At 35.2% G+C, this 26644-nt stretch overlaps 1 protein-coding gene across 1 annotated transcript; it reads right to left on the reverse strand.

The window, feature by feature from the left end:
- Positions 1 to 463: 463 nt before the first annotated feature.
- On the reverse strand, positions 464 to 26170 carry LOC149793321 (uncharacterized). The gene is made up of 9 exons (XM_089966354.1): positions 26111 to 26170; positions 23730 to 23802; positions 21389 to 21534; positions 17511 to 17659; positions 8883 to 9019; positions 7617 to 7701; positions 4818 to 4977; positions 3743 to 3866; positions 464 to 1603 (listed from the first exon to the last, which is right to left on the reverse strand). The coding sequence occupies exons 2-9, from the start codon at positions 23800 to 23802 to the stop codon at positions 1545 to 1547; spliced, it is 933 nt and encodes a 310-aa protein (XP_089822480.1). The 5' UTR covers positions 26111 to 26170; the 3' UTR covers positions 464 to 1544.
- Positions 26171 to 26644: the final 474 nt, after the last annotated feature.

Raw genomic sequence — 26644 nt, forward strand, 5'->3', positions numbered from 1 at the left:
GTTTAACCATTATGACGGACCGTTTGAAGAAAGAAACATACATGCACAACTAATGTTCAAAATCATTAAGCTGTAATCCATATTACCGCCATTATATCATTGATGGCATTAAGCCGTAATCCATATTGCCACCATTATATCATTGATGGCATCAAGCCGTAATCCATATTGCCACCATTATATCATTGATGGTATTAAGCAGTAATCCATATTATCACCATTATAGCATTGATGGCTTTAAGCAGTAATCCATATTATCACCATTATATCATTGATGGCATTAAGCAGTAATCCATATTACCACCATTATATCATTGATGGCATTAAGCAGTAATCCATATTACCACCATTATATCATTGATGGTATTAAGCAGTAATCCGTATTACCACCATTATATCATTGATGGCATTAAGCAGTAATCCATATTACCACCATTATATCATTGATGTCATTAAGCAGTAATCCATATTACCACCATTATATCATTGACGGCATTCAAAAAATATCAGAAACCGCTATTTACATTGGCATGTTCATTTAAAAAGTTTACATACTCCGAGTTTATCCCTTGAGGTGCTTGGGATCATTTCAGTGTATGGCAAAAGGCATTTTATTAATTATTCCAGTCACTTTCCAATATTAAGTTTCAGACATTCTACGAATGCAGCATGTTATCTGAACCATCTGATTAAAATCGAAATGTCCGGAATAATGGATCCAACAGCTACCTATAAGACGTTTGTTGATTTGTCAGTTCGCCAATCCTGTTACAACTTTCTAATGTATGACAATGAAATAAAATTGACAAATATCGTCTCTAACGATAACTCTCACATTCACACAAATTCATTGCTTTATTTGATAGATCATTAAAAATAAATGGACAGAATTCCAGATGTTGGTATAATACCAAATTTTATTGGTATATGTCAGACCTGTTTATTAAAAGCAAGTCTAGACTTCTATTAGACTGATTATCCACAAATAAAGCAGACTATTGTTTTAAAAAAAGCTTTCATTAAGTCATAACATTTCATGTTTCAAGTCGATCAACGTTATGCCGACGTGCCGTAAAACACTATTTCATTATCATAATATACATACATATATTAATTAACAATCTGTCTTATAGCATTAATTCAGTATAAACTTAAAATTTAACATGCTTTTTTCTTCACAATATCCAGCTTTAACCTGTTAAGATTGCATACAGTCAGCGTGATTATATTCTCTGCAACGCTCAGCATCTCAACTACTCAATGAACTACTAACAATCCATATCTTAAGGCTATTAATGTAGTCCTAGCTTTCTTTCCATTCAAAACAAATTTATATCAAATACAAGATTAAAAACAACACACATTCCATGAAGTGGACACCATTAGAACTAACACTATTTCTAAAAAGGAGGACAGTACAAAGTGGTTTGGATGGTACACGAATTCTCTGTTTGAGACTAAAGATGAAGTCGGTTTTCAGACCGTCCGACTTAGAGACATGTCACTGTAAAATGAATCAAATTTTTTCACTAAACAGTCTACACTTACAACCACACTATGTAGCATATCACCATTAGGAGAGATCCGAGCCATAAATTTCGGTCTGTAAATGAAGAAAATATTTGGTTATTTATATTCGTGAAATAATTACGCAAAAGAAGAAAAACACATTCATAAATTGTATACCAGACACAATTTTCAAATTGTATTACCCCTACCACTATGAACGTTAGTGTGTACGTAACTTAAAACGTAAGACAAGTTGACGATAAGCAAATTCATCTGTTATATATGATCAAAGAAACTGATTAAAGTACCCTTTATAACAGTGTCGTTTTATGTTGCTTTTTATTGCCAGCGGTGGTGGTGGCAAAAAAAAGGCAACATCAGCAGTGACAGTAATAGTAGTGGTAGTGGCAACATTATTAGTAGTGGTAGTAATAGCAATAGTAGCAGTAGTAGAAACAGTCGTATTAGTAGTAGCAGCAGTTGTTGTACTAGTAGTGTGTGGTTTTAACGCCATTTTTCAGCACATGATAGGCTACATGTGGCGGCCTGTACAACTGGTGGATGAACAACCAGAGAAAAATTCCCGCAAGAACTACCCACCCAAGGTTGCTCAATTATGTAAAATACAGAACAATACAATTTAAGTAGTCATATTCCAACCGTCTCTTTCTCAAAAATGATTTAGCCGATTGCTATCCATGTCCTTCAATAATGTGAACTAACCCCCTTTTACAACTTTTTGAGGCGGGGGGGGGGAGCGATTTTCGGCCTACCTTAGCAACTAAATTGATTCTTGTGTATGCATAAAACAGAACAATCTTTTTTAAATTGTGCATGTTCATGGGGTGGGGGCGTGAGTGCTGTACAAATCTAATGACATGAATTCTTGCGAAAAAAATGGACACATAGTAATCCTAAAGTTTTCAAGATTCCCACACTTTTGTGTAAAAATTCTAACCAAAGAATTTGTGTCGTAGTCAAAATTGTGTCGAATAACAGTTTATGCTTGCGAAAACACGTTTTGTTAAAATCAGAAGAGTACCAATCAACTAGGAAGCAACATCTCGGCCATTTCCGTGACCGAGATAAGGATGTTATTCAGTGACTGCATAACATATTTAGAATAGCTTTTCGTACACAATAAAGTTACTAAATTATTTTTTTTATTGACCAGGAATTGTGCAATCGCAACTTCCCGACGATTTCCTTTGGCTGCTGTTGCTTTTTAATACTTCTATTACGTGTTTTGTGATGATCTTGCTTGCCATGCTCCCCTTTAATTGGTGACGGAAATAGCCGGAAAGTTGCGATTATTGTGTTAAGTTACCAATTAACACTGGCTTCTGGCCATTTTTATGCTTCGTGACTGCCGATCTTCCTTGTAGACGTGCTATGTGGTAAGAGGATAAAACAGATGTGATCAATTGAACACAAGCTTATAGACAAGGTTAAAGAAATAAATTTTGAAAAGTTGGAAGCTATTGCAACATTTTTTGACTAATAGTTTTCTCATTTTGTCTAATAATACACGCATAATATGCAGTGCTGCATCCCGTTTTCAACGTAGGATCAGAATGCGACTGCGGAAGAACGATATCAGTCAGTTCAAAAGACCAGCGGGCATTATTCGATCATTTTAATTCGTTACATCATGGATTCTGTCATCACCTATGTAATATACTGTTTTATCAGCGACCTTATATATGGACTTCCTATTACGCTAAGATTTTTTAACAAGAATTACATAAAATGGTTCGTGTCACTTACTCCCCTGAATAATACAGAAACGTTTTTCATTGATAAATAAACATGACATTGTCCGAGACTGAAAGTGATGTTAGGTTTATGGAAAGTAATAGCTTTCTGAGTCTACTGTTTATGATACTGTTTATGATAGTTTATCATATCAGGGTTTGTATCAATGCTCTACAGCAACACTTAACCAAAAACGCAACAAATGGCTTTGATATGAGAGAGAGAGAGAGAGAGAGAGAGAGAGAGAGAGATTTCGGATATGAAAAGATAGTGCTTACTTAATCCACGGGCCATGCATGGACGTATCATCCATTCCAGAGATTTTTTTTTAACTTATTACCATATTAGAACAAATGAACAAAGCATAAATCATCTTTTACGCCGCTATTAACGACGACGGGTTTATGAAAGTGTTTATGTCAAGCTAACCTGGGAGAGGAAAAAAGCTAATAGAAATATTGAGGAATGTCATCCTTACCGTAGCTGGGAGCCGAATCGACTAAGATGGGCGCATCAACGATATATAAGTTAGTGGAGACCTTTTCCAATGTTATGTTGTCATCCAAATCTCCCCTTCGTACACGGTAATGATCATAACAGGTCTACAAAAGATCAATATTCGACTAATTCAAAATTAAGCCGGATACGGAATTAAGCTTATCTTGAAAGCAAACTCCATTTCCTTGTATATCAAGCTCTTCGTCGATGGGAGGATTGTAACGGCTTGTCACATAAAAGATCAAAGCACACAAAAGAGGAGAAAACCTGGACTATTACAAATGACTGGATATCTAAAAACAAATTAAAGTTTTGAAGAAAAATAAAATTGTTGCAATAGTGTCTCATACTGATAGAACGTCACGTCTTTTTCTTATTGTCACAATAGCACTTTTTAAAAAATAATCAAAGATGGGGTATTTTGTGTAAATACGAGTTTATGGGAAGGATAATCACATTGTCCTAGAGAGAGAGAGAGAGACGGCTAGAGACATACATGCATGCATGCATACATACATACATACAAAAGTTGAATTTCGATCAAAAAATCTTCATTTAGAAGGCTTTTTCTATGAGCATGTTATTTCGTCTTTCTGTAGTATTTTTACCGATTCCCTAACGAGACATAATGAAAACAAGAAATAAAGCACAACTTAGATCTGAGAAGACAACGCTCCTATTCACATATTTATCCAGAGTTTATATACAGTTTGTACTTATACATACCCAAGATAGTTAGAACGTACAGATAATGAGGACAAACCAAGTGGTTGATGGGAGCTCGGTTACTTTTGATATGGCAATACTGCACTTTTAAATATGTGTGCTCACATAAAATTTGGTGACTTTGCACTTTATTAACGCCATTGTTGCCGCAAAAGACAGTCACGAAAAATATAGGTATAGCATAAACCCAACACCCAACCCCATTGTACTTACTAAAAGCGGGCTTATACAAAATGAAAAACTAACTGAATAAATAGTTTTGGTTGTTTCGATTTGCGAAGATGTTTTTGTTGTTTTAACGTTATCGTTGTTGTGCCTGGTGTACTTACGATGGTACATTCTTGAGTGCCTTTCGGACAGATCTTTACGTTACAGCTGATGGTTATATACGGGCTGTCACGGAAGCAGAAGGCGAAGAAGTCGGCGACTATCATGTCCAGTTCCATGTCAATCTTAAAATCACTGACAAGGTCTTGATCTAAGGAACACCTGAAACAAATCGTACTTCTGTTTTAATTAGCCTGTTTGGTTCTCGTAATAAATTGACATGCCTGTTTGGCAATATAGTTATCAAATGATAGCATATTTGACTCTCAATCAATTTACATGCCTGTTTGGCAATATAGTCATTAGTTGACAGCCTGTTTGGGTCTCATAATCGATTGACACGATTGTTTGTCAATAGTAATCAAATGACAGCGTCTTTAACTCTCATAATTACGTGTATGCTTAGCCTAACAGGTGACGCCCTTCAGTTCGGTATTTTGGTGCAGTTCTTTGAATGGGTCAGTCCACCTTGGTTCAACCAGGTGATCAGGTTTGGATTTACTCCCCAAATATTTACCAGAGAAAGACAATGTTTTCTGTTATATCTATGTAAAATCGATCTGGTTCATATGCACCTGGTTACTAGAGTCGTGACAGACCACTATGCAATATGGTAGTGAGGTCTGAAAAACTAGTTTATTTAAATTTAGGAGTTCCTGGAGGCATTAATGAAATCCGGAGAGTCTGTCAGCATTGAGTGTCATTAAAGTATGGCAATCATTGTACCCTAATAGGGTATGAAGTATTTTGTGAGTCACGTAGACATATCAAATGTGATGGGTGGTCTACTACAGTTTCAAATCCGAAATGATATACAGACATTAATCACAAAATTGGCAAGTCCATTTCCAAAGGGAGTAGATTTTAGCTTATTATCATTCCAGTTTCCAAGTACAGAAACACAGTGTGCACCAACATTTTCTACAATACATTTTACCGAAATAATCGACAAATTCCCCCAAGTGTGTCAACAAGATCACAGGGTAAATGGATATTACAAAATAAAAAAGCAAAGAGAAATCACTGGTCTAATTAACAATACCTATTAATCTGGGATCATCGAGGCGTTGTACTTTATAATACTTGCACAAAACGTACGATATAATACTCCGACACCACCTTAAGATCATCCTCTGTGAACGTCTTTAGATAAGTGAACGAATACCACTGATCCATAAAAATCCTCATGCACTGACGCGAGAGTCTAACTCACTGTCGAATAGCCACCAATCTTGTAGAAATCAAATGTCAGATATATCGTACAAAGTTCTACATTTTGTGTATTTATATTTATTGAACGACAGTTATAGATAGAAATGCGTAAAGCAGCCACTATGTATAGTAGAGTCCACCAAAGCAAACTTTTGGGAGATTAGAATCTGCCGTTGGGGGTCCGTGCACAGCATATGTTCGTACACGTTCCGAGAAACGTGTTGGCTTTATTTTTTCTTCTTCTTCTGTTCAACGACTGCCATCAGGTGTTTATCGTTGCTGACATGCATGATTGATTTAAAAGGACTGGATTTGTTTTGGTGTAGCCTCAGTTTGCCGTTCAGTTCTCGTAGAGTAAATGTCTGACTGAACTGTTGTGGAATTGTCAATATGAGGTGGCAATGTACTTGTGACTGTTGAAGATGACTGAGATTGTTCCTATAAATGTTACATTATACTTTAGAGTCTCCGTCTGATCTGAAATAGAATGTTCACTTCACGTTTTAAATTTTCTACGTCTGTCAATCAAACTGGCATGTCCTAATAATTGTAGGATACAGAGGCAAATTTTATAAATCCAACAACAACAAAAAAGAAGCTTGGCATGCCATTTGGGTGCATGTTCAGAAATAGATTAAATAAATATATCTTTCATATTATTTGCAGATCTGTCAGTACCTTTCCACTTGATCATATTTGCAGGGTTTATCGCCGCCCATGGAAATTTTTTCAGCTCACATTTCTTTGATAGGAATAAATCTCCCTGATACAAATTATTAGTAGAGGTTCCACGATCTTTGCATTAGAGGTCTAAATTAAATTTATAGAAATAGATTAAAATAAACAAATACTATCCAAAACATCAGGATAGCTACTCTACCACATAAACTTCATAACGACGCCATCTTTGAATATAGTATGACCGTCCGTCTCGTTATGTCACGTCCGTTACGAACTTCGTTTTTAATCATTGGTTTTGACGCCATTTGTAAATTCAAGCAAAAGTTAACGCGTGACTTCAAAGACATAAAGCATGGTTAATTTTCAACATATTCTGACAAAATATGACCACGTTTTATGGCCGCAGTTTGGCCTTGAACCTTGAACCTTGCGCCCCTGCTTATTGAACCAAGCTATTTTACCATTTATGAATATGAACATTTCTAGTTAAACAGTCGATGCCGCTGAGTTGGCATGTTAATATCAGCTCCGTGAGCTAGTAATTTCATTTCACTAAATTTATACACACATCTTTTGTGCTGTTGGTCTTGTTGGATTTTAACGCCATTCTTCAACACACGATAGGCTATACATGGCGGCCAGTATTAATGGTGGAGGAAGAACACGGAAAATCCCCGGAAAAATCACCGACCCTCGACCAGCTACTGGCAAGCTTTCTCACATACCCACATGGCATCTTTTGTGTAAACATGTACATTTATGAAGTATATCAAGACAACGTTTCCATATTTTACTGATAGATGATTGCAAGTCTAAAATAGTGCCTTTAAATTCGTGGTTTGTAGCAACCTCGAAATCCATGAACATTGGTGCCCCAAGAAAAATAATGAATTTACTGTAAGTCGTACCCGTCTCGTATTATTTTCTTTGAAACTCCAGCATGCGTTCTTCCGGAAAAGGCGATACATGCTACAGGTAGAAGATCATAGTCATCTGGAAGGAAAGACATTTCTTTCAAATACAAATAGCTCGCACGCACACATGCACATACACATAATCAATGCTATCTCAAAAGTCACTGGTACTGGAAATTTAATTAAAAGCAAATATAGCAACATAAATGTGTCAAGGAAACCAACTGCAGTTGAAATTAACCTTGAATGATTAATTGTTGTTTGAAATCTTTAAAATGATTATAAGATCAGAATTTAGTAGTTATTTTTAAGCTAAGGCAAAACAGGATTTCACAATTGACCGACAGGTAAGATCCGAACAACCTCGAGTCTGTAGTTCGACGATAAGTATGTTTCAGGAGTTAACAATGCACTGTGCAACAATGTAACCAGCAATCAGCACCAAATTTACCAAAATCAATATTTATTTTTGCCACCAAAATTAAAACGAAAACAATGTACATTAACAATATTTACTGCGGACTCGAGGTTATCCGGATCTTACCTTTCGGTCAATGGTGAAACCCAAGACCATTCGAATGCCAACGGCACTGCCAGACCGTGCTTGTCCAGACGTCAAAATCGGCGAACAATCACTATTTTCTCCAATATGTTAAAACTGAACGAAGTGTCGCACTGTTTTGGAAACTTGAACTATTTTGGATTACGACTGGCTTAAGTTGGAAATTAGAAGACAATTAGGATAAACTAGCAGGGCTGGAACTACCGAGTGGTGCGGACTGGTGTCTTCCCTCGTGTTATATTTTTACAGGAACCCCCATCCCTTGATTCATGGACGTATACTCCAATTTGCTTTGTAACGAACCCTTGTAGATTCACTTACTTTTGTGTTCCTGCACCGTGTTTATGTGCTTTGACAACATTTATAAACAATGGTAAATAAATAGTTCCCTTCTTTATTTCTTCAATTTAGCTATTAGTTTTATTTTTTATACTAGTTTTATCACCATCTGCAATTACAGGACTTCAACTGCATACTTTACAAGAAAATAAGAAACGAATAAATGATTGAAATTCGATTTCACACTACACATGAACGGATTTTGTTTAACCACGTCCGTTCTTGATGTGTAATTGATTTTCAAACCTCGTGAATCCTGCAAAAGTTATTTGAGCTCTTATAATAATATAGACCATGAATATATTTCAGTGAACCATACAAATGATTGGTTATTCTCTAGTAAATTCTGGTGTACTTACAATGCGTGTGGATGACCCAGAACAGCTTTTGTCCGATGCGAGCAGACTTCACCACTTCCGTCATCGACCTGTTGGTGTATATTTCTGTTCCAATGGCTAAATATGGGGTCACCGGATGCATCATTGTAGTTTCAAATCTAGAAAACAGTGAGATTTTTTAAAAATATATAAGAAGACCATTGATTTTGCATTCCATTTATCGTGGTTTCTTTTTCTTTTTCTTTTTACTTTTTCCTTACAGTGTTATGTGCCACCACGAACACGAAAGAGCAGAGTTAACCTAGCCTCGCCAAATGTCTGGTTAAGTTCCGCGTTTAGTTTACTGCGAACATTTGTTCATGGTCAAAGAACACACTTCTTATTCTTGTTATCTCTCTCGTCCAAGCAGGACATCAGGAACCTAGGATGTTCACTATATATGTACGAGTACAAAATATAGCAACAGGTATGGCAGAAAGTAAAGAAATTCTGCTGTGACTATACACCCGTCCATCCCACTTATTCCATGTAGAATCAATCAGATTAAAATCAGTCACCACTGTCCTACGTGAAAACCGCTTATGGTTCATGTTCTGGAGACCTTTGAATTAGCCAATCAAAATGCAGCTTTCAGAAATTTGAAAGTAAATCAAATCATTCGGCACACATTGGTGCTCTTTATTCATAATGACGAGTTACCCAAATGGGAACATAAAAGACTTCATCGGCTTGGGTGATAAAAATTAGCGATTATGGAAATACTATAGATCACCAGAATATGACCAGCGGTCGCTGTCAGATCTTCATGTAGGACAGTGGAGAGATGTTTCTCAGATTACCATGTGAATACCAAATTCAGTTATCTACCAACTTCCAGTGCTCTGTACAATTGTCATGTAGATCTACTGTTCACTTGGAATTGTCACGGACAATAAAAAAAGCCGATGTTCCTGATGAAAATTAACAAACGATACTGCACTTTACCTGAAATAGTACTAATTATGGAATTTAACGCGATACTACTGTGGCCAGCATAACTTGCCTTTTTAACGTTGACCAGGTGATGAAAAAAACGACTAATTTGACACACAAAAATGTGTTTCCTTCCGGCCTGGCTTATATCTTTCCATTCTGATGTTTCAGCTCTAAATAAAATTTGTTCTTCGAAAGCTCTATATACCCTTAAGGAAAATTAAAAGAAATTAGTTAAATTGCATGTATTGTGTGCTAAGCTAAACTACTGAAGAGATTTTCCCCTGCATCTCAAGAAGGGCTATTATATATATATATATATATATATATATATATATATATATATATATATATATATATATATATATATATATATATATATATATATATATATATATATATATATATATATATATATATATATATATATATATATGTATGTATGTATGTATCAAGAATTTGATGGTCCATTTATTAATAATCTCTTCGGATAACGTGACAGGTTGCATGATATCTTGTGTTATGTAAAGGTCGGAGCACAACGGATTCGACATTTAGAAGCGTACTTTCATCAGATTAAAGCCAAGGGAAAAGAGAAAAATTTCAAGATAATCGTAAGGTAATTACTCCAATAGGCACATTAGGGGCGATATGCCTGAAAAGACTTTCCACCATTCTAGCGATACTAAAAGTGATAAAGCGCATAATTATTTCATCTGCTACGCATTGGTAAGCGGCAGGGCTCGAAAAATGTATCGGGCGCCGATACTTACCTCTGGAAAACCCCGAGTACGATCGTGGAAGGTTCGTTAGAAAAAGATGTAAATATGCGTTTGTGCGTGCCACCTTATATTTCCCAATACACATTCAATTCGATAGCGAAGAACCACTACCGTCTGAAAGTTAAAGACTTTCGATGGTTTTCGAGATATTAGGCTGATAAACCCTTCCATTTAGACTGATATCTTTATCTGAGAACTCGGTTTATGCAATGTTCAAATCGATCTATTAGTGTTGCCCTTGTTAGAAAGATTTCATAAAAGTTGGGAATATTTGCTTCAGCTATGTCCGACATATTTACAAAACCGGGGTGGGTGGATGTTGTGCATGGTTTGGGTTTGTGCTTTAAGGCACAGCAACACGAGTAGTCTATGTAGTGCTAAGGCAATTGGGGTTTTAAAAAAATGGTCAAAGGCATCACGGTGGGCGATCCGGGTTGATCCGATGGTACGCTTCTTTCGGTCGCGAGTTCGGCCTGGTAACCGCTGAGCAGCTGCGATTCCTTTAGATACCACACATTTGGAACCAATCTTAGCTATTGTATATGCGCCTTCGGTATTATCAATGTGGCATAAGTATATTTATAATTATATCGTGGTTAGTTTTTACATCAAGTCACTCGTGAAGGGGATGCGAACCTCTAAATAAAATCATTGATGGTATATGTCCAGCTGCTGAGCCTGCATCGTTCGGTTTTTAGGACAACAGACTCGTAATCCAAATTATGTCGATTTATCTATTTTATTATTATTCTTTCCGCATTATTCCGCACGTTAAAAACTAGCATGTGAACTAGTAAAAATGTTTAAAATATACCAGAAAGTAGGTGTTTTGCCTTTTGCTTGTTTTGATAAACACATTTTCCTACAACTGATGAGCTCTTAAGAACCAGAATTTTCTTTTCTCTAGACAACAACTTTTCTGAAAATCTGACAGACTAAACTTTTTTTAAAATATATCGCAAACATATTATTCACATTTTTTTCTTTTACATACTGGGCATTTACCGCGAGCACATAATTCTGCATTAGAGCCCTGTGGTAATCGTACTGAGATAAACACCAGCATGAGATCCCTGTGGTTTTTTTAATATTCTGCTTTAAATAAATCACGATCCTTAAAGTCAAATGTCGTGATTGTCATTTTATTTAGACACCAGATCGTAAAATACAAAACTGGGGTTTAAACCTTTACGGGATACAAGTAACTCAACCATTACCAAGTATGCGAAAATTACAACGTCCATGAAAAAAGGTTTTGAAAAGATTGCCACGATTAAAATACAGATGGCTTAATCACCAGTCTTTAAATTTCAACTGATTCCAAACATTAACCAAAATAAGGTTTGTACTCGTCATTTGACATTTCAAACATATCAGATGGCAATATGTACAGATCACAGACTATTTTAACCCAAAATCACATGTAGTGCTTAAAGACATATATCGACGCTATGAGACACTTGTGAAGAATTTAGGAACGTCTGTGTGAAATATTACAAAATAGTGTCTGCTCCTTATTCACACTGCTTTTGTACTGGCACATAAGGCAAGTTTAAAGACATCATGTTGGACTTAAATCCTTAATGGTCTGTGACATTTTATTTATGAACGGGATGGATTAAAAGGTGGATCCAACATGACACAGCTTAGATGTGCTGAAGCAAAAGCCTTGAATGACTGCTTGGACAAAGATGACAAGAAAAGAAATGATGTTGACCTTCCATGTCGCGGAGTGTAACGAAACGGTGTGAAAAGTCATGGTCGGTACCCTTTCATTCAGAAAATAAAGCTTTAACTACACACAACGATTGCGTTCAGAATGGAAAAAGATACGAGTTTTCTTGTTGGATTAGCAGCCATAGGAAACATTACATATTGATCTTAGTGACAAAAATATCTTCTTCAGGCTAATAAATAACACCGCATTTTGGTAAACAGATATAAACTTTGATGGAACACATGTTCCAAACTTTCTTCGAAGAAAAAAGCAAGTCAAGTTCGTCGCTTCTTTACATGGTCAAGACTGCCATAATCCTAAATCAAAAACTATTTGCATCCGGATGTATATATTTAGAACGACTTTCTACTACAAGTCTTGTTCAAACGACACGTTGGGCAGATGATAACTATGCATCGAAAAAGATGTTGCACTCCATCTCTCTCAGATTTAGGGCAAATATAAGCATTCCACAAATAGTCAGTCCGTAACATATCAATGTAGGTTATTTCGAATATATTTATCCGTAGGTAGAAGCTACACTATTTATGCATTCTGAAACATTGTTTCACAGCAACTAACAACAATTGTTTTAGCCAGTTACTTGGAATATTTATGCGAGTACAAGTCACCATGTAACTTTTTGTGATATCTACATTTTTCGGTGCTGTTTACCTATCAATCAATATAGTGTTGCACGTTATGTAATATATGGCCACTATTGTGCAATGTGTTATCACGTGTACTTCTCAAATTAAACAGATACAATCATTGCAAATATAAAACGTTGCAACGCTTCTTTCAACAATTTTTTGTTTAATTATTTTGCTTATTAAAGAAAATGTATCTTCCGCAACGTACTGCTGCCATCGAAAACTCTGGGAATGAACCATATTTAGCAGACTATCTAGAGTCAAAGAAATTTGATCTGTTCACGAGTTTTAAGTCTTTTTCTGGATTACGTTCTCAACTCCTTTTGCACAGTATTCAACTGCATTTTACTTCATTACAAGAGTCAAGTGCACGACTTGTTCAAGTTGAATTCAAAAGGAAATTTAATTCCAATTCTAAATTAGTCATTTACCGATCGTGCAAACGATTTGGAAGTAATCATATCTTACTGGTGGCAGATGTCAAATTTACAGTCACTGTAACCACGCTCTATAATTTCAGATACTTTTGCAGGTTTAGTTAAATCGGAAATTTTTGGGAAGATCACATGGGTATAGTGGACACGGATCTCTTAGAATATCGAAGTCTAATAATATTCGAAATTATTTACCTTAAATTGAAAATATTCACTGTCAGTATTGTATGCATTACCTGCCATTATCATTCATACTGGCTTGGTCTTGCCCTCAGGCAACTAAAAATATTTATATATTAAGAAAATGTTGTCATTTAACGTATACGACCAGTGCTTCCAAAGGAAATTGAGACATCAGCCACAAGCATTCTACCCTAATTGCCTATCAGTCAATTCTTAGCAGCTGACTTTATCTCGTACCAAGCTAAAGAATAACGTACCTGGTACAATCAATATATCTGGACTTGGTTTTGGAACTGCTATCTGTAAATTTTAATCGGGTAAATGTGGCTTGATTGATATGCAATACAATGATGTGTTGGGTTGGATTTAGCTATCCAACTCCTATTGGTATTTTGTCTTGTTTGCAGTCAAAGAAAAGTGGAAAAGTGTAAGCAATAAATACCTTAACACCCATCATAAGTATAAGAACTATGTACTTCTAATTTAGTTAGGTATTTGAAAGTCGATAAAAATCAAATTTAATTGCTTTTCAAATTGGAACTTTTTGGGGTGGGATGAGTAGATTCGTTGGAATATATAGGATAGTTAATTTATTGGAATATAAAGGTGAGTAGATCCATTGGAATATATGGGTGAGTAGAATAATTGGAATAAATAGGATTGTAGATTTACTGGAATAGATAGGAGAGTAGATTCATTGGAATATATAGCTGAGTAGAATAATTGGAATATATAGGCGAGTAGATTCATTGGAATATATAGGTGAGTGGATTTATTGGAATAGATAGGTGAGTGGATTCATTGGAATAGATAGGTGAGTAGTTTCATTGGAATATATAGGTCAGTAGATTCATCGGAATAAATTTATGAGTATATTTAATGGAATATATAGGTGAGTAGATTCACTGGAATAGATATACGAGTATATTTATTGGAATATATAGGTGAGTAGATTCATTAGAATAGATATGTGAGTAGATTCATTGGAATATATAGGTGAGTAGATTCATTGGAATAGATAGGTAAATGAATGCTTATAAACCAAAAGCATTCAGACTGCTTAAATAGTTTGTTTTCTTAATCTTATATTTCCTTTCATTCCTGTCTTGTCCCTAGTTTATTGAACTTTGCAGTTTTTCTCGTTCTTGTATTGCTTAATCATGCCAATACTTTTTTTTGTCAATCGAGTCCTTTTGCGAAACGCGACCTCTGTATCCTCCCATTGAATTCGTACAGTTTGTAACCATACAATTATTTGATTGATTTTAAATGTTTCTCCGGTACAGTTAGTTAGGTAGCTGTTTTCACAAACGTGTTTGTATTTCGCAATTTTGTTTCACCAATTTAAATGTTGGTGTCACAAATGCACCAATGATCGAGTAACCAAATATATTTATTCACACTTCTGATCTGTATTCATTCTTCCGTCCTTACTTCAGCTACATTCTTGTCATTTGATATGTCAGGAGTGTTGTTGTATACACCAATTACGTATGGTAAAACACCAATTCATAATCTGGTGTCATTTTAATACAAATACTTTCTAAAGTTTAAGTCCTGAACTGAACATTCTGCTAAACATTTCTACTACATTTTGTCTAAGCTTGAAGGTATTCAATAGTTTCATTACTTGCAAATCCTTGACTTTCCTGTTGTAAAACGTTTCACGTCTTGTTCAATTTTCTCAGATTTTTGTTCTATGATGATTTATCGAATAGCATAGTGTGCATATACCAGTTCCCTTCAACTAGCTCTATTATCAAGTTTTCTCGTTTTTTGATGATTCCTCTAAAAGCACTGAACGTAGTCCATTTTTCGCTTTCACTATTTCAAACCGTGCGTATTTTGAAAAGATAATTATTGGTTTTAAATTGTATTCATCGTTGTATTTTTCATATACTAATATACTTGCATGTCATCCATGTCTGCCTGTCACTGACTGCCCACGTGACTAATCCTTTTGTTGGGAAAATCCTTTCCTCGCTACCTTATGTAATATGCACATAGAATTTTATAATTCAGTGCTTATCATTTCATTTTTGTACTCCCAGAATTGATTCATATTTGTATACTTAACTGGGTTTTCATAATCGTAGTAAAGATGCATCTAAAATGTTAGTTTCCCTGAATACTTAAATATCTCAAGAATAGTTTAAGCTCGACACATTTTGTCCTTAAGTGTTTAAAAACAAAACAAATGAACGATAATTTACGTGATGTGCTTTATTGCCAACAATTTGCTACACGTCTTCACTCCAAGATATGAATGTTATCAGATTTATGTAAATGTTTGCACGATTTATTGTAAGCGAACAACTTCATATTGTGAGTCAACATGTGTTGTTTAAGATCTAGCATTGTTCACAAGTCGAGCTGTGCCTTTGTTGAATTGTGGTAGACTGACTGCAAAGTGTATTATATCTTAAGGTTGTCCTGTAAATTTATAGTTTGCAATGTTGTCAAATAAAAACGTTACCACTTATGTTTATTATTTCAAGACATCTTGCTTTGAGCAAACTTTTATCCCGTCTTAGGGAGCCCAGAGTGGCCGAGCGGTCTAAAAGCACTCATCGTTACGATCACTGCCATCTCACCTCTGTCTGCATGGGTTCGAGTTTCGGGCTTGGCCTAAGCTTGCCAGTAGCTTCTCATGGGTAGGTGGCAAGACCAGTCTTAGACTGATTGACCCAATTTGTCCCAGCACACATAGTGGCCCCGCGCATTAGTAAGTTTTTTTAAAATATATCTATTGAGAGAAAGTAATTTTACAGCGATGAAGAATTTTTACGTTCAATATCAATCAAATTTCTTTCCAAATGCCGTGCTCATCGGGGGCCCCGCTCATAAATCCAGGGGGCCACGCCAAAGCGATTCAAATCGGACCCCGCATTTGCTACGGCCATTCCTGATCGGTGGTTCTTTCCGGGGATTTCTTGGGTTCTTCCTCCACCATTTATACTGGCCACAATGTATAGCTATCTTGTGCTGAGAAATGGAATTAAACCCCATAACAATAACAACAACAACATTATCTCGTCTAAACTTGTAAACAAATATGTATCATTTCTAGCTGCAGACGTAATTGGTTCCAAGTCAAACTCGTGCAATTTGTACATGACATGTCTGAAAAATGCTGAATCAATACATAATAACTTTATGCCATCCTTCAGGATGCCGAAAAATATCTTTTATTATTTCGAGTTCTCTCTGTGGTTTCTTGTCACGACAAGATTTGTCCCAAACGGACAACACCACTCGAGCCGTTTCGCAGCGCTTACTCTCACAGTTCCGAAACTGTACCAGTTCATTTTCTATATTTGTTCAGTGCATAAAACATCTACCACTCGCTAAACTGATCAGTCCCAAAACTTGTACAAAACTTAGCATTTGTCTTGGGTGTGGGGTGATTTTTATAAAATTACAAGATTAGGTTTAGTATACAGCATTTACTAACTGGTCTTGAACTCTTTTCTAGAATCCAGCTACCTTTCTGCCTGAAATATTAGTCCGACTTAGTTTGACCAATCACGTGGCTTAAGTGTTGGCTAAACTTTAAGGCTTTAACAGACTCGAGAACATTGAAACACAACCATACATAAATTGATCTGCCTTTGGTTGATAGTTTCTAAAGAAAAGTTGTTGTTGTTGTTGTAGGGTTTAACGCCATTTTTCAGCACAAGATAGGCTATACATGGCGGCCAGTATAATTGGTGGAGGAAGAACCCTGGAAAACCCCGGGAGGAACCACCGACCCACGTTAGCCGAGGCTGAGACTCGAACTCACGCAGACAGAGGTGAGATGGCAGTGATCCGTAACGGCAAGCGCTTTAGACCACTCGGCCACTCGGGGCCCCTCTAAAGGAAAAGAAGAGTTTAAAGTGTTTCTTGAGTGAGGTCGATTAACTTACTCTGCATGGAAGAGATGGTGGACTGTTCTATAGATCCCGGTCGAGGGAAGTCCGTGGCAATAGATACTGAACATCTTGTTCTGGATACCGCCAAGGATTCGATCTTCTCCCTGCGTTCTGTTACTGAGTAGGATGAATATTCTTTGATCCTGTAGCATAATTTTATTAGGTAAGTGCAGTTCTTTTTATATTTGAATTTTTCTACAGCTCGTATAATTGGCAAAATGAGACGAAAAAATAAGTATTGAAACAAACCGAAGTTTCTTCTTACATTATAAATATGTTGTGGGTATGCAGAAAATTGTTCCTGCCACTGGGGTAAAAGAACACCCACTAACTGAACTCCAGGAGAAGTTATACACTTAAACGGAAGCTGGCCAATTCACGTCTATGTTATGAGCGGGCTTACGGACAGACGCTCATACGGATGCCCAAATCATCTCTAAACATTGAGTTTACGGCGTTAATTATATTTCTCTTCAGTCTAAAAATAGAGATAAACTAATTGAAGATCGTATATGTCCTATAAAGTATAAGATTAAATGTATTGAGAAAAAAAAACCATTAAGCTTTAAGAGAACAAATTACAAATTGGTCTACATCTAAATACTTTCGTGGATTCATTTTGGAATAATGTGTACAAGTCACTTTTCTTTCGAAACATCAACAATTCAGTGAGATAAAATTGCTGCTCTATTGTTTGGCTACAACTCATCGATGCATTCCCAAATAAATTTTATTTGCTTTGTTTTTATTATTAGGGGAGAATTTTTTAGTAAAAGTAATAAGATTGAAATTTTCTCTAAATTGTGTTAAAAGTAATTTTTCATTCAACTATATTGAAAGTAATTTTCTACTAAAATATATTGAGATTGATTTCATTTATTTCTGTATTACAACTATATGCTATTTTAATAAAGATTGCGCCCTTTATGAGCAAATGCAAAACTCCCTTGCACTATACATTTCTCTTGTATCGAAAAGTCAACAAAGATTACACTCGGTAAGTTGTGTAGGTCGCTGAACTAACGAATCCTAAAATTATCTTCGAGTGAGTAAGCAAGCTGATGTGGCAAAATTGTCTGTCTGATGACGTCCACAGGTACGAACAATTCTGTATGCAAGAGATGGGAGCCTCGTTCTGATTCGAAATGAGCGAATACTAGCTTGGCGAACGTCCATGTTTGGCCGTGATGATGCATTCAATACTGCCTATAAATTAAAAACAAGCATGCGCAGATTTAGTTCGGTCTTTCAGAATCAGAAAGAGTATGTCTCTCATTCCAGATAAGGCTCGTCTGTTTTTTAACTTCTTTTTAAGAATAGGCACTGTTTAATATTTGATATATAAACGGTAAAGTTCGTATTTTTGCAACATTTTTCCGAGTTTTATATTATAATGTAATGGAATGTTTACTTGTTTTAAAGAATTTCTATTTCTTTTGTATTTATAGTAACTATTATTGGAAAAGACGAGTTCGCTATCAACTGCATGTTTAGATTTAATGTGGAAATAAACTATTCTTTGATTAATAAAGAATAATGGTTTCGTAACCTATTAAAAATTAGTATTCTATTTTAAATTCAGTAAAACACCTTTCTTCAAAATAATCGTTGCATTGATCGCAACAAATGAATTTTATACTCTTTGGCTATCATGAAGTAAATCGAGATTTAACTATTTGTTTTAGATTCTAAAATGCATATATTTATTTAAATAAAGTTCACGTGTTCAGAATTTAAAAGAGTCTCTCTCATTCCAGTGATTCTCGTACTTCATTCCCCAAGATGTAACCATAGCTACACAATCATGGGTAACCCCTTTGTTATGAGAGCCTGAACTATTTTTCTCTTCTCTCTCGCCATGGCAAAGACACTTCCTAACTTATGAGTGATTCCTTCTCATAGCAAGAAACGAGAAGGTTATGATGCACACAAAATCTTATCATAACAATTGGTGGAGACTTATCAAAACAGTGTTATTATTATTATTATTATTATTATTATTATTATTATTATTATTATTATTATTGTTGTTGTTGTTGTTGTTGTTGTTGTTGTATTTGGCTGAAAGAGCGAAGTTTTTAATCAGGTTATTCAAACTATTGTGACAAGATTACAAGCGTCGTACAAGATTTAGTGTTCACAATATATTTTATCTCATACAAATTCTAATAAATGAGTATTATTACTATTATTGTTATTATTATTAATGTTGTTGTTATTGTTGTTGTTGTATTTGGTTGAAAGAGCGAAGTTTTAATCAGGTTATTCAAACTATTGTGACAAGATTACAAGCGTCGTACAAGATTGTGTTCACAATATATTTTATCTCATACAAATTCTAATAAATAAGTATGGATGTGACTGTCGTTCGCCTCTATTACAAATATGGAGACGTACTGTTCCTCTTGGGATTCCAAATAGGATCTTAACCGACTTCAGCTGCGTGCGTGTGTGTGTGTGTGTGTGTGTGTGTGATTTGTATTTTTAACGTAGCTTTAACGAATTTCAGTCATATCGCTACGATGTCTGCAGTGTGGCAGTTTATAGTGATGTCTAGCACTGGGGCATCATGCCTCAGACATGTAGCATGATGTCCCACCCAGTCCCATTATCCTGACACCAGGCCGACCAGTCCTAACACTAACCTCTTAATGCTGAGCGCCAAGCGAGGTAGCTGTTAGTACCATTTTTATAAGTCTTTGGTATGACTCGGCTGGGGTACGAATCCGTCACATCCCGCATCCGAGGTGGACGCTCCAAACACTAGGCCATCGGGGAGGTCACTGACTAAAACTAGCATTTGAATTTAGCATCCATTACATGAATTTCTCTTTAAAGATTATCGCCTTTGTAGATTCAACTTCACGGAGTGTTTTTGCTCAGCCAGTACATGAATTACGGTAGGCCAGTACGTAATCAATACGTGGGCACTTCTGCATGTTACATTGTTTTCTTTATTCGTTTATTTTCGTTGCAATTTTTATTAATTAAATGTTAAAAAGAGGAGAGATTGTATCAACTGGATACAAGGTGAATTTAAATTTCTAAGTGACTACTAATTCAAAATTAGCAGCAGAGGCCAATATCGAACTTGTAAAATCGACAGTTTTTGTTGGTTTTCTTTCCCGTTTGTTTCCAGTTATCGTTCACGCTACAGAATGTTACGAAAACAAACATGACTTTTGAAAGGTACAGTATTGTAAGATTTCACAAAAATCATGAAATTATAAAAAAAATTTTTTTTAATTATTTTGTCAAATTGGAATGTTTAATTTTTGCAGTATATTAATATTTTATAAGCGGCCGTTTCCAAAATCTAAATTATTGCTGGTTTACATATCGGTAATTAGCACGTAACCAGCTGGCGAAGAAAGAAAATATTAAAACTTTGCTGAATTTTCCACATATAGTAATTCGGCTGAACCTCACCAATAAATTAAAATTTACTATCTTCGTCCTAAAAGAAAGAAAGAAAGAAAGAAAGAAAGAAAGAAAGAAAGAAAGAAAGAAAGAAAGAAAGATGTGTGATGTGATTTTTAACGTAGCTTTGACAATTTTTCAGTCATATCGCCACGATGTCTGCAATGTGGCAGTTTATAGTGATGTCTAGCTCTGGGGCACCATGCCGCGGACATGTAGCATGATGTCCCACCCAGTCCCATTATCCTAACACCAGGCCGACCAGGCCCTAACACTAACCTCTTAATGCTGAACGCCAAGCGAGGCAGATGTTAGTACCATTTTTTAAGTCTCTGGTATGACTCGGCCGGGGATCGAACCCACGACCTCCCGCATCCAAGGCGGACGCTCTAACCACTAGGCCACCGGAGCGGTAAAGAAAGAAAGAAAGAAAGAAAGAAAGAAAGAAATACCTGATCACACTTAGTGATAGTGGCAAATTTTCTTTCTGAACTCCATTTCACTTGGCAAATATTATTGTCGTCGTTGGCGAAGATGTAGGTGTAAATCTTTGGATCAGGGTTGATTACTTTGATAGAGCCATCAGTGATTGAACAGTCTGGAAGAAATGGAATACATGAAATATTTAGATTCAATCATCACAGAAATGGTTTGGAACATTATTATTATTATTGTTATTATTGTTATTGTTATTATTATTATTATTAGTAGTAGTAGTAGTAATAGTAACATTGGAAGTAGAAATTTCGGGTTTCCATTGTGATGTATATTTAATTTACATAATCTGTTAGTTTTTTATTATTATTTTTATTTCATTACATGCTATTGTAATGTAATAGTGTATGCTGAACTTGACCTTGTCCAAAATTGAGTTCATTTATGCTTGACCTAATTGAATTTTGTATATTTTATTTTGTGTAAACAACTAATACATAGCTAAATTATCTCTCTGTACATGAGCTTAATATTAGGACCATTATTAATAGAAGAAGTCAATATGTTCATTTGGGTCTAAGTGTTAGAATTTCCTGAGTGTAATCCACGTTATGATTTTGATCTTGCAAGTTATTTTCCATTAGGAATTTTTTATATAGAAAATGCTATTTGTGCCCTATGGTAAAGTAGAGAACTATATAAATCTGTAATTGGTCATTCGTGCTATAACATCTAGCACTTTCCAGTTATATTGTGTCCAGTTTGGATGAATCTGTTTTGTTCAAATTATGAAATTAAAATGATTATTTTCTCTGGAAATACAAAAGTGCTCAGATACAATTTTTGGATAAAGACATTCACTAGAATTTATACTGAATTCAAACCTGGAATTATATTAATTTGATTCAAAGAAGGACTATTGACACATCAACACTATATAAGCTATACTAGACACGTCATCGCCTTAAGATGTGGGATTTCCTGGGAACGTGTGCTGGGTTTTATTCAGGACTTTAAATTATTTGGACTTTCGTCTGTAATTCTTGGCTTATTTTGGGATTTAATTCGTGATACCGTAAGTTCTTCTTTCTCATTTTCACTTTTGTATTCTAGGAATATACATAATTTGTTAAATTTTACAAAGCTTTTTGTCTTTCACTCTTTTCTGTTACTTATTTTAAGAGCATAGACTCGTAGAACCATGAAGCACCAGATGTAGACACGTTTCATTAATCATTATTGAGATACTTACAGGACGTACCAAAATGTACTCCGGGTGACTATTTTAATGAATTGGTAGAACTAATACGGAAAATACGATATATTGGGATATTGAAATAATGATTTCGAATTATAAAAATATCAATTAGAATAATACAACAATGTACAATGCTGAATTTATAAAGACTGAAAACTGCGATTGCAGAGAAAATATATATCTATTTGTTATGAAGATACATTATACCAATTACATAACTTTGAAATTGTAAATGAATATATTTTTGTCATAACTTGTTCTATGTTTGTGAAACTAAGAAAAAGGTTCGTACCTTCAAGGCTGTATAAAAATTCAATATTGCACAACTTATTTGCCGGTATCAATGATTCCAGTTTGGACATGTCGGAGTTTGCAATTTTTATTAACAAGACCAAGAAAGTCTAATGGACATTAAGTAAAATCGTTCAATTTTCTTTTTATACCATTAGGTATACAGTTAGGCATATCCCCGATTTCTCTAATATGTGTGCTTGGTAATAAAGAATTTACAAGCAAGTATGCCATTGTGATACCGTTTTATAAATGTTAATCTTGTGTGACACATACTTCCATTATAATTTGGTATTGTTCTAATATCTTGATACTTATTTGGCATGCTCACCTTTATTTTGGGGGTACACTTTTATAACAGAATTTTGGGTCATGGGCCCCTATTGAAAAAAAAAATGATGAGAATGATGACGACGACGCGATTCTGTAGTCATTGTATGGAAGATAAGCGTCTCGAAACCTCCTAAGGACAAGTCTTGGTGATGATTTGTCTTTAAGAAAATAGAACGGAGTATATTTTATTAATTTTACTTTTGTCGAGGGTGGCGGGCAGATAAAATGGTACATATGTGTGACTGAGAAATTTTATTATTGAGTATACAACCACCGTTTGGAATTAAACGTCTGTATATAAATAACGGAAGACACTTCTTGCAACTCTTTCAATCTTTTGCTACATTTAGGTCACACCCATCCATGAGGGGTCTATTTCTCACTAGAATAGTTCAGTAAACAATATACAGCAGAGTAAATCTCTCTCTCTCTCTCTCTCTCTCTCTAAACAACTTTGATACAGACATGCGACTTACCATATGTAAATTCAGCGGAATATTCTTTAAGACTTAAGATCAGAAAGAATGACACTAAAATTTCTCTGTACATCTGGAATAGAGAAAATACATGTTAAATTATCCAATATTCTGTTGCACCTGTCATGCATGTACACTGTGTACCAGTTGCCTACAGTTTCACAGAATTCAGAATAAACGACGTAACAAGTGTAACACATGCAACGCATGGTAACATAGTGCATACCTGCTTTTTTTTCGACTTCGTGCATGTGCGTGACGCCTTTAACTGATACAAAAAGCTATTGTGGGATAAGCTTTGTGGGTCGTGAGAAAGAGATTGGACAGCAGCTGAAATAAGTGCGCGGGGATACTGCTTTGTTACATTTTTTGTAATATGAATGGATGCTGTTTACATCTTGAGGAAAAATGTGAATGGGAAATGATGGGAAACGTACACATTACATAAAAATGTGGATGGAAAATGTAAAGGTTACAGAAAAACACAAACTCTGAACTTTGATCTATCAGTTTACAAATTCTTCTGAAAGCTGTATGATAAGGAGAATAAAGTTATGTGTTAAATTTCTAGTACTCTGTGTGTGTGTGTGTGTGTGTGTGTGTGTGTGTGTGTGTGTGTATATATATATATATATATATATATATATATATATATATATATATATATATATATATATATATATATATATATAATGTAATGGTGATGTGTTCTATGTATGTCAGTGATGTGTTCCAATTAAATTATGTGTTCTATGGCATTTTTATAGTGATGTTTTCGATGCATGTGAACTATGTAAAGTAAGTGACTAAACGTAATAATAGTATGTATTAGGGCTTAAATGCACATCAACACAATAATGGTTATTTGATACCGATTAACAGTAAAGTTCTAAAAATGTCAACATTAACTCCTGCACAAACTTTTGGAAGGCAAACCTTTTTTAAAAAATGTAAACAGTAAATACTATTAAATGAAAGATAAAAGGTAAAGATTTTTAAATCCTGCAGAATGTATGTAATATAAAAGAAGGTAAACCAAGTATAATCCGTTAAATATTGGGTCTAACTGTGCTATATAAACCCTTTCCCTCAAAGTGTTCAAGATTTTATTTTCTGGTCAAGCAGTTAAAGGAAATCTATTTAACTATTTTGACGGAATGAAACGTAGACCGCAAACAAAGAAAAAACTTAACACCTGATGATGATCTTACATTTAAACTGCGTATCTTAAATTGAAACCATATATCGTCTTGCTGCCCTTTTAAATTATATTATTGAGTAATGTAGACTTCCAAGTGTTAGCCGAGTAATAAAAACCAACAAACTAGGCCCAGTATTAACGTATATATTTTGGAGAAGTCAAGTTCCAATTTGCATGACATATACTGACACAAGATAATTTAGTCAACGTTGCCATACGGGGGACAGAGACTGGGAAACTTTCAATATAAAATAAGAGACACATTATAAACGTACATTTCTCCCATCTATGAATCACACTTTTGTCATTACATCACGTATTTTAGTAATGCGACTTCAAATGAGCACATCAGAAACTACACATCATAACTAATTTTAACATTCACTAGCACCATGAATACATTATGGCCATTGCGCATAGGTATAAAATAAACTTAATCTGCCACTTGAAAAAATAACTTTTTGTGTCAAAACCTACACAGTCCATGTAAATCTATTTTGAAACATTATTCTCCACAACCTGTACAGGAGAAGCACATGCAACATGGCTGTCGTGTATTCAAACCAAAGTGGTCCCCGATTTTGCGACTTCGTGGAAAGCCACGGCTGATAATCTATTACGCTCCAGTGTAGTGGATTGTCGCCCGTGCCTTTCGATGCTGACCTTGCGGGCTGGTAGCCTCAACTTTATAACTTAACGTGTAAGCAGTCAATTCAAACGTGAAAGTGATCGTTGACGTTTTAATTTTTTCATTTAGTTTTAGAAACAACAACAAAAATATTTCCAGAGCCAGCTTGTTAAATATATGTACCTTAGCATTTAACAATGTAATCTAGATTATAATAGCAATTAGAATTTATTACGAGTATAGTTTTTGCTGTGTTTATTTGAAATTATATGCCAAAATGCATGATGTAATGACCGAAGTGTAGGCATGATCTTTAATTATGTGGCAAAAAAAGAAAACAATCTATATCAGATAGAATATAATCTATTTAGTCATGCACATATCTTAATCGTTAGAGAAAAATTGTCAGCAGCCTAATTAGACATATTTAAATCTGAATCGGGCAAGTAGCAGCTAAAACAAATACAATTTTGCAACCTATAGAAAAGATGCACTCTACAAGAACGTAAATAAGTGGTGAATATATTTTAATACAAAGTAATTTCGCCTTACCTTTAAGTATAATCGTCCTTTTCTTAAAAAAAAAACACCGCCTCTCTTATAATAAATCCATCAACTAGTAGCGAGAATGTGCGGTAGCATGCGCTCTCTATTCATGCACGTGCAGACTGCAACATTGGTCGATGCACATGAGGTCGCACGCTTGCAATACAACATTAGGTTTCACACGCATGGTATATTAACTGTCACAATTAGTAAATGAAATGGCATGCAGTGTAGCGTATGAACGGTATCTCCCGCGATGAAAATCTCAATTTTTGTTAGATCACAGACAAGACAAAATTAAAAGTGTGTGCGCGCGCGCGCGTGTGTGTGTGTGTGTGTGTGTGTGCTCGCGTTCTTGTGTGTAATTTTATATTTTGGTTCATGGTTGGACCTTTGCGAGATTTCTGTGTGGATGTGATTTACTAAGCATTAAGGTAAACCTCTAAAAGATTTTTTAAAAAATAAAGATGTGAGTCGTGGGCTAGAGATCGACAGACGTGAGAAATAATTCAGTAAAGGGGAGGTTCGTTTTGTCTTTTT

Source organism: Sinohyriopsis cumingii, chromosome 8 (assembly GCF_028554795.1).
Source record: "Sinohyriopsis cumingii isolate HCF-2022 chromosome 8, ASM2855479v2, whole genome shotgun sequence".
Taxonomy (NCBI): Eukaryota; Metazoa; Mollusca; class Bivalvia; order Unionida; family Unionidae; genus Sinohyriopsis; species Sinohyriopsis cumingii.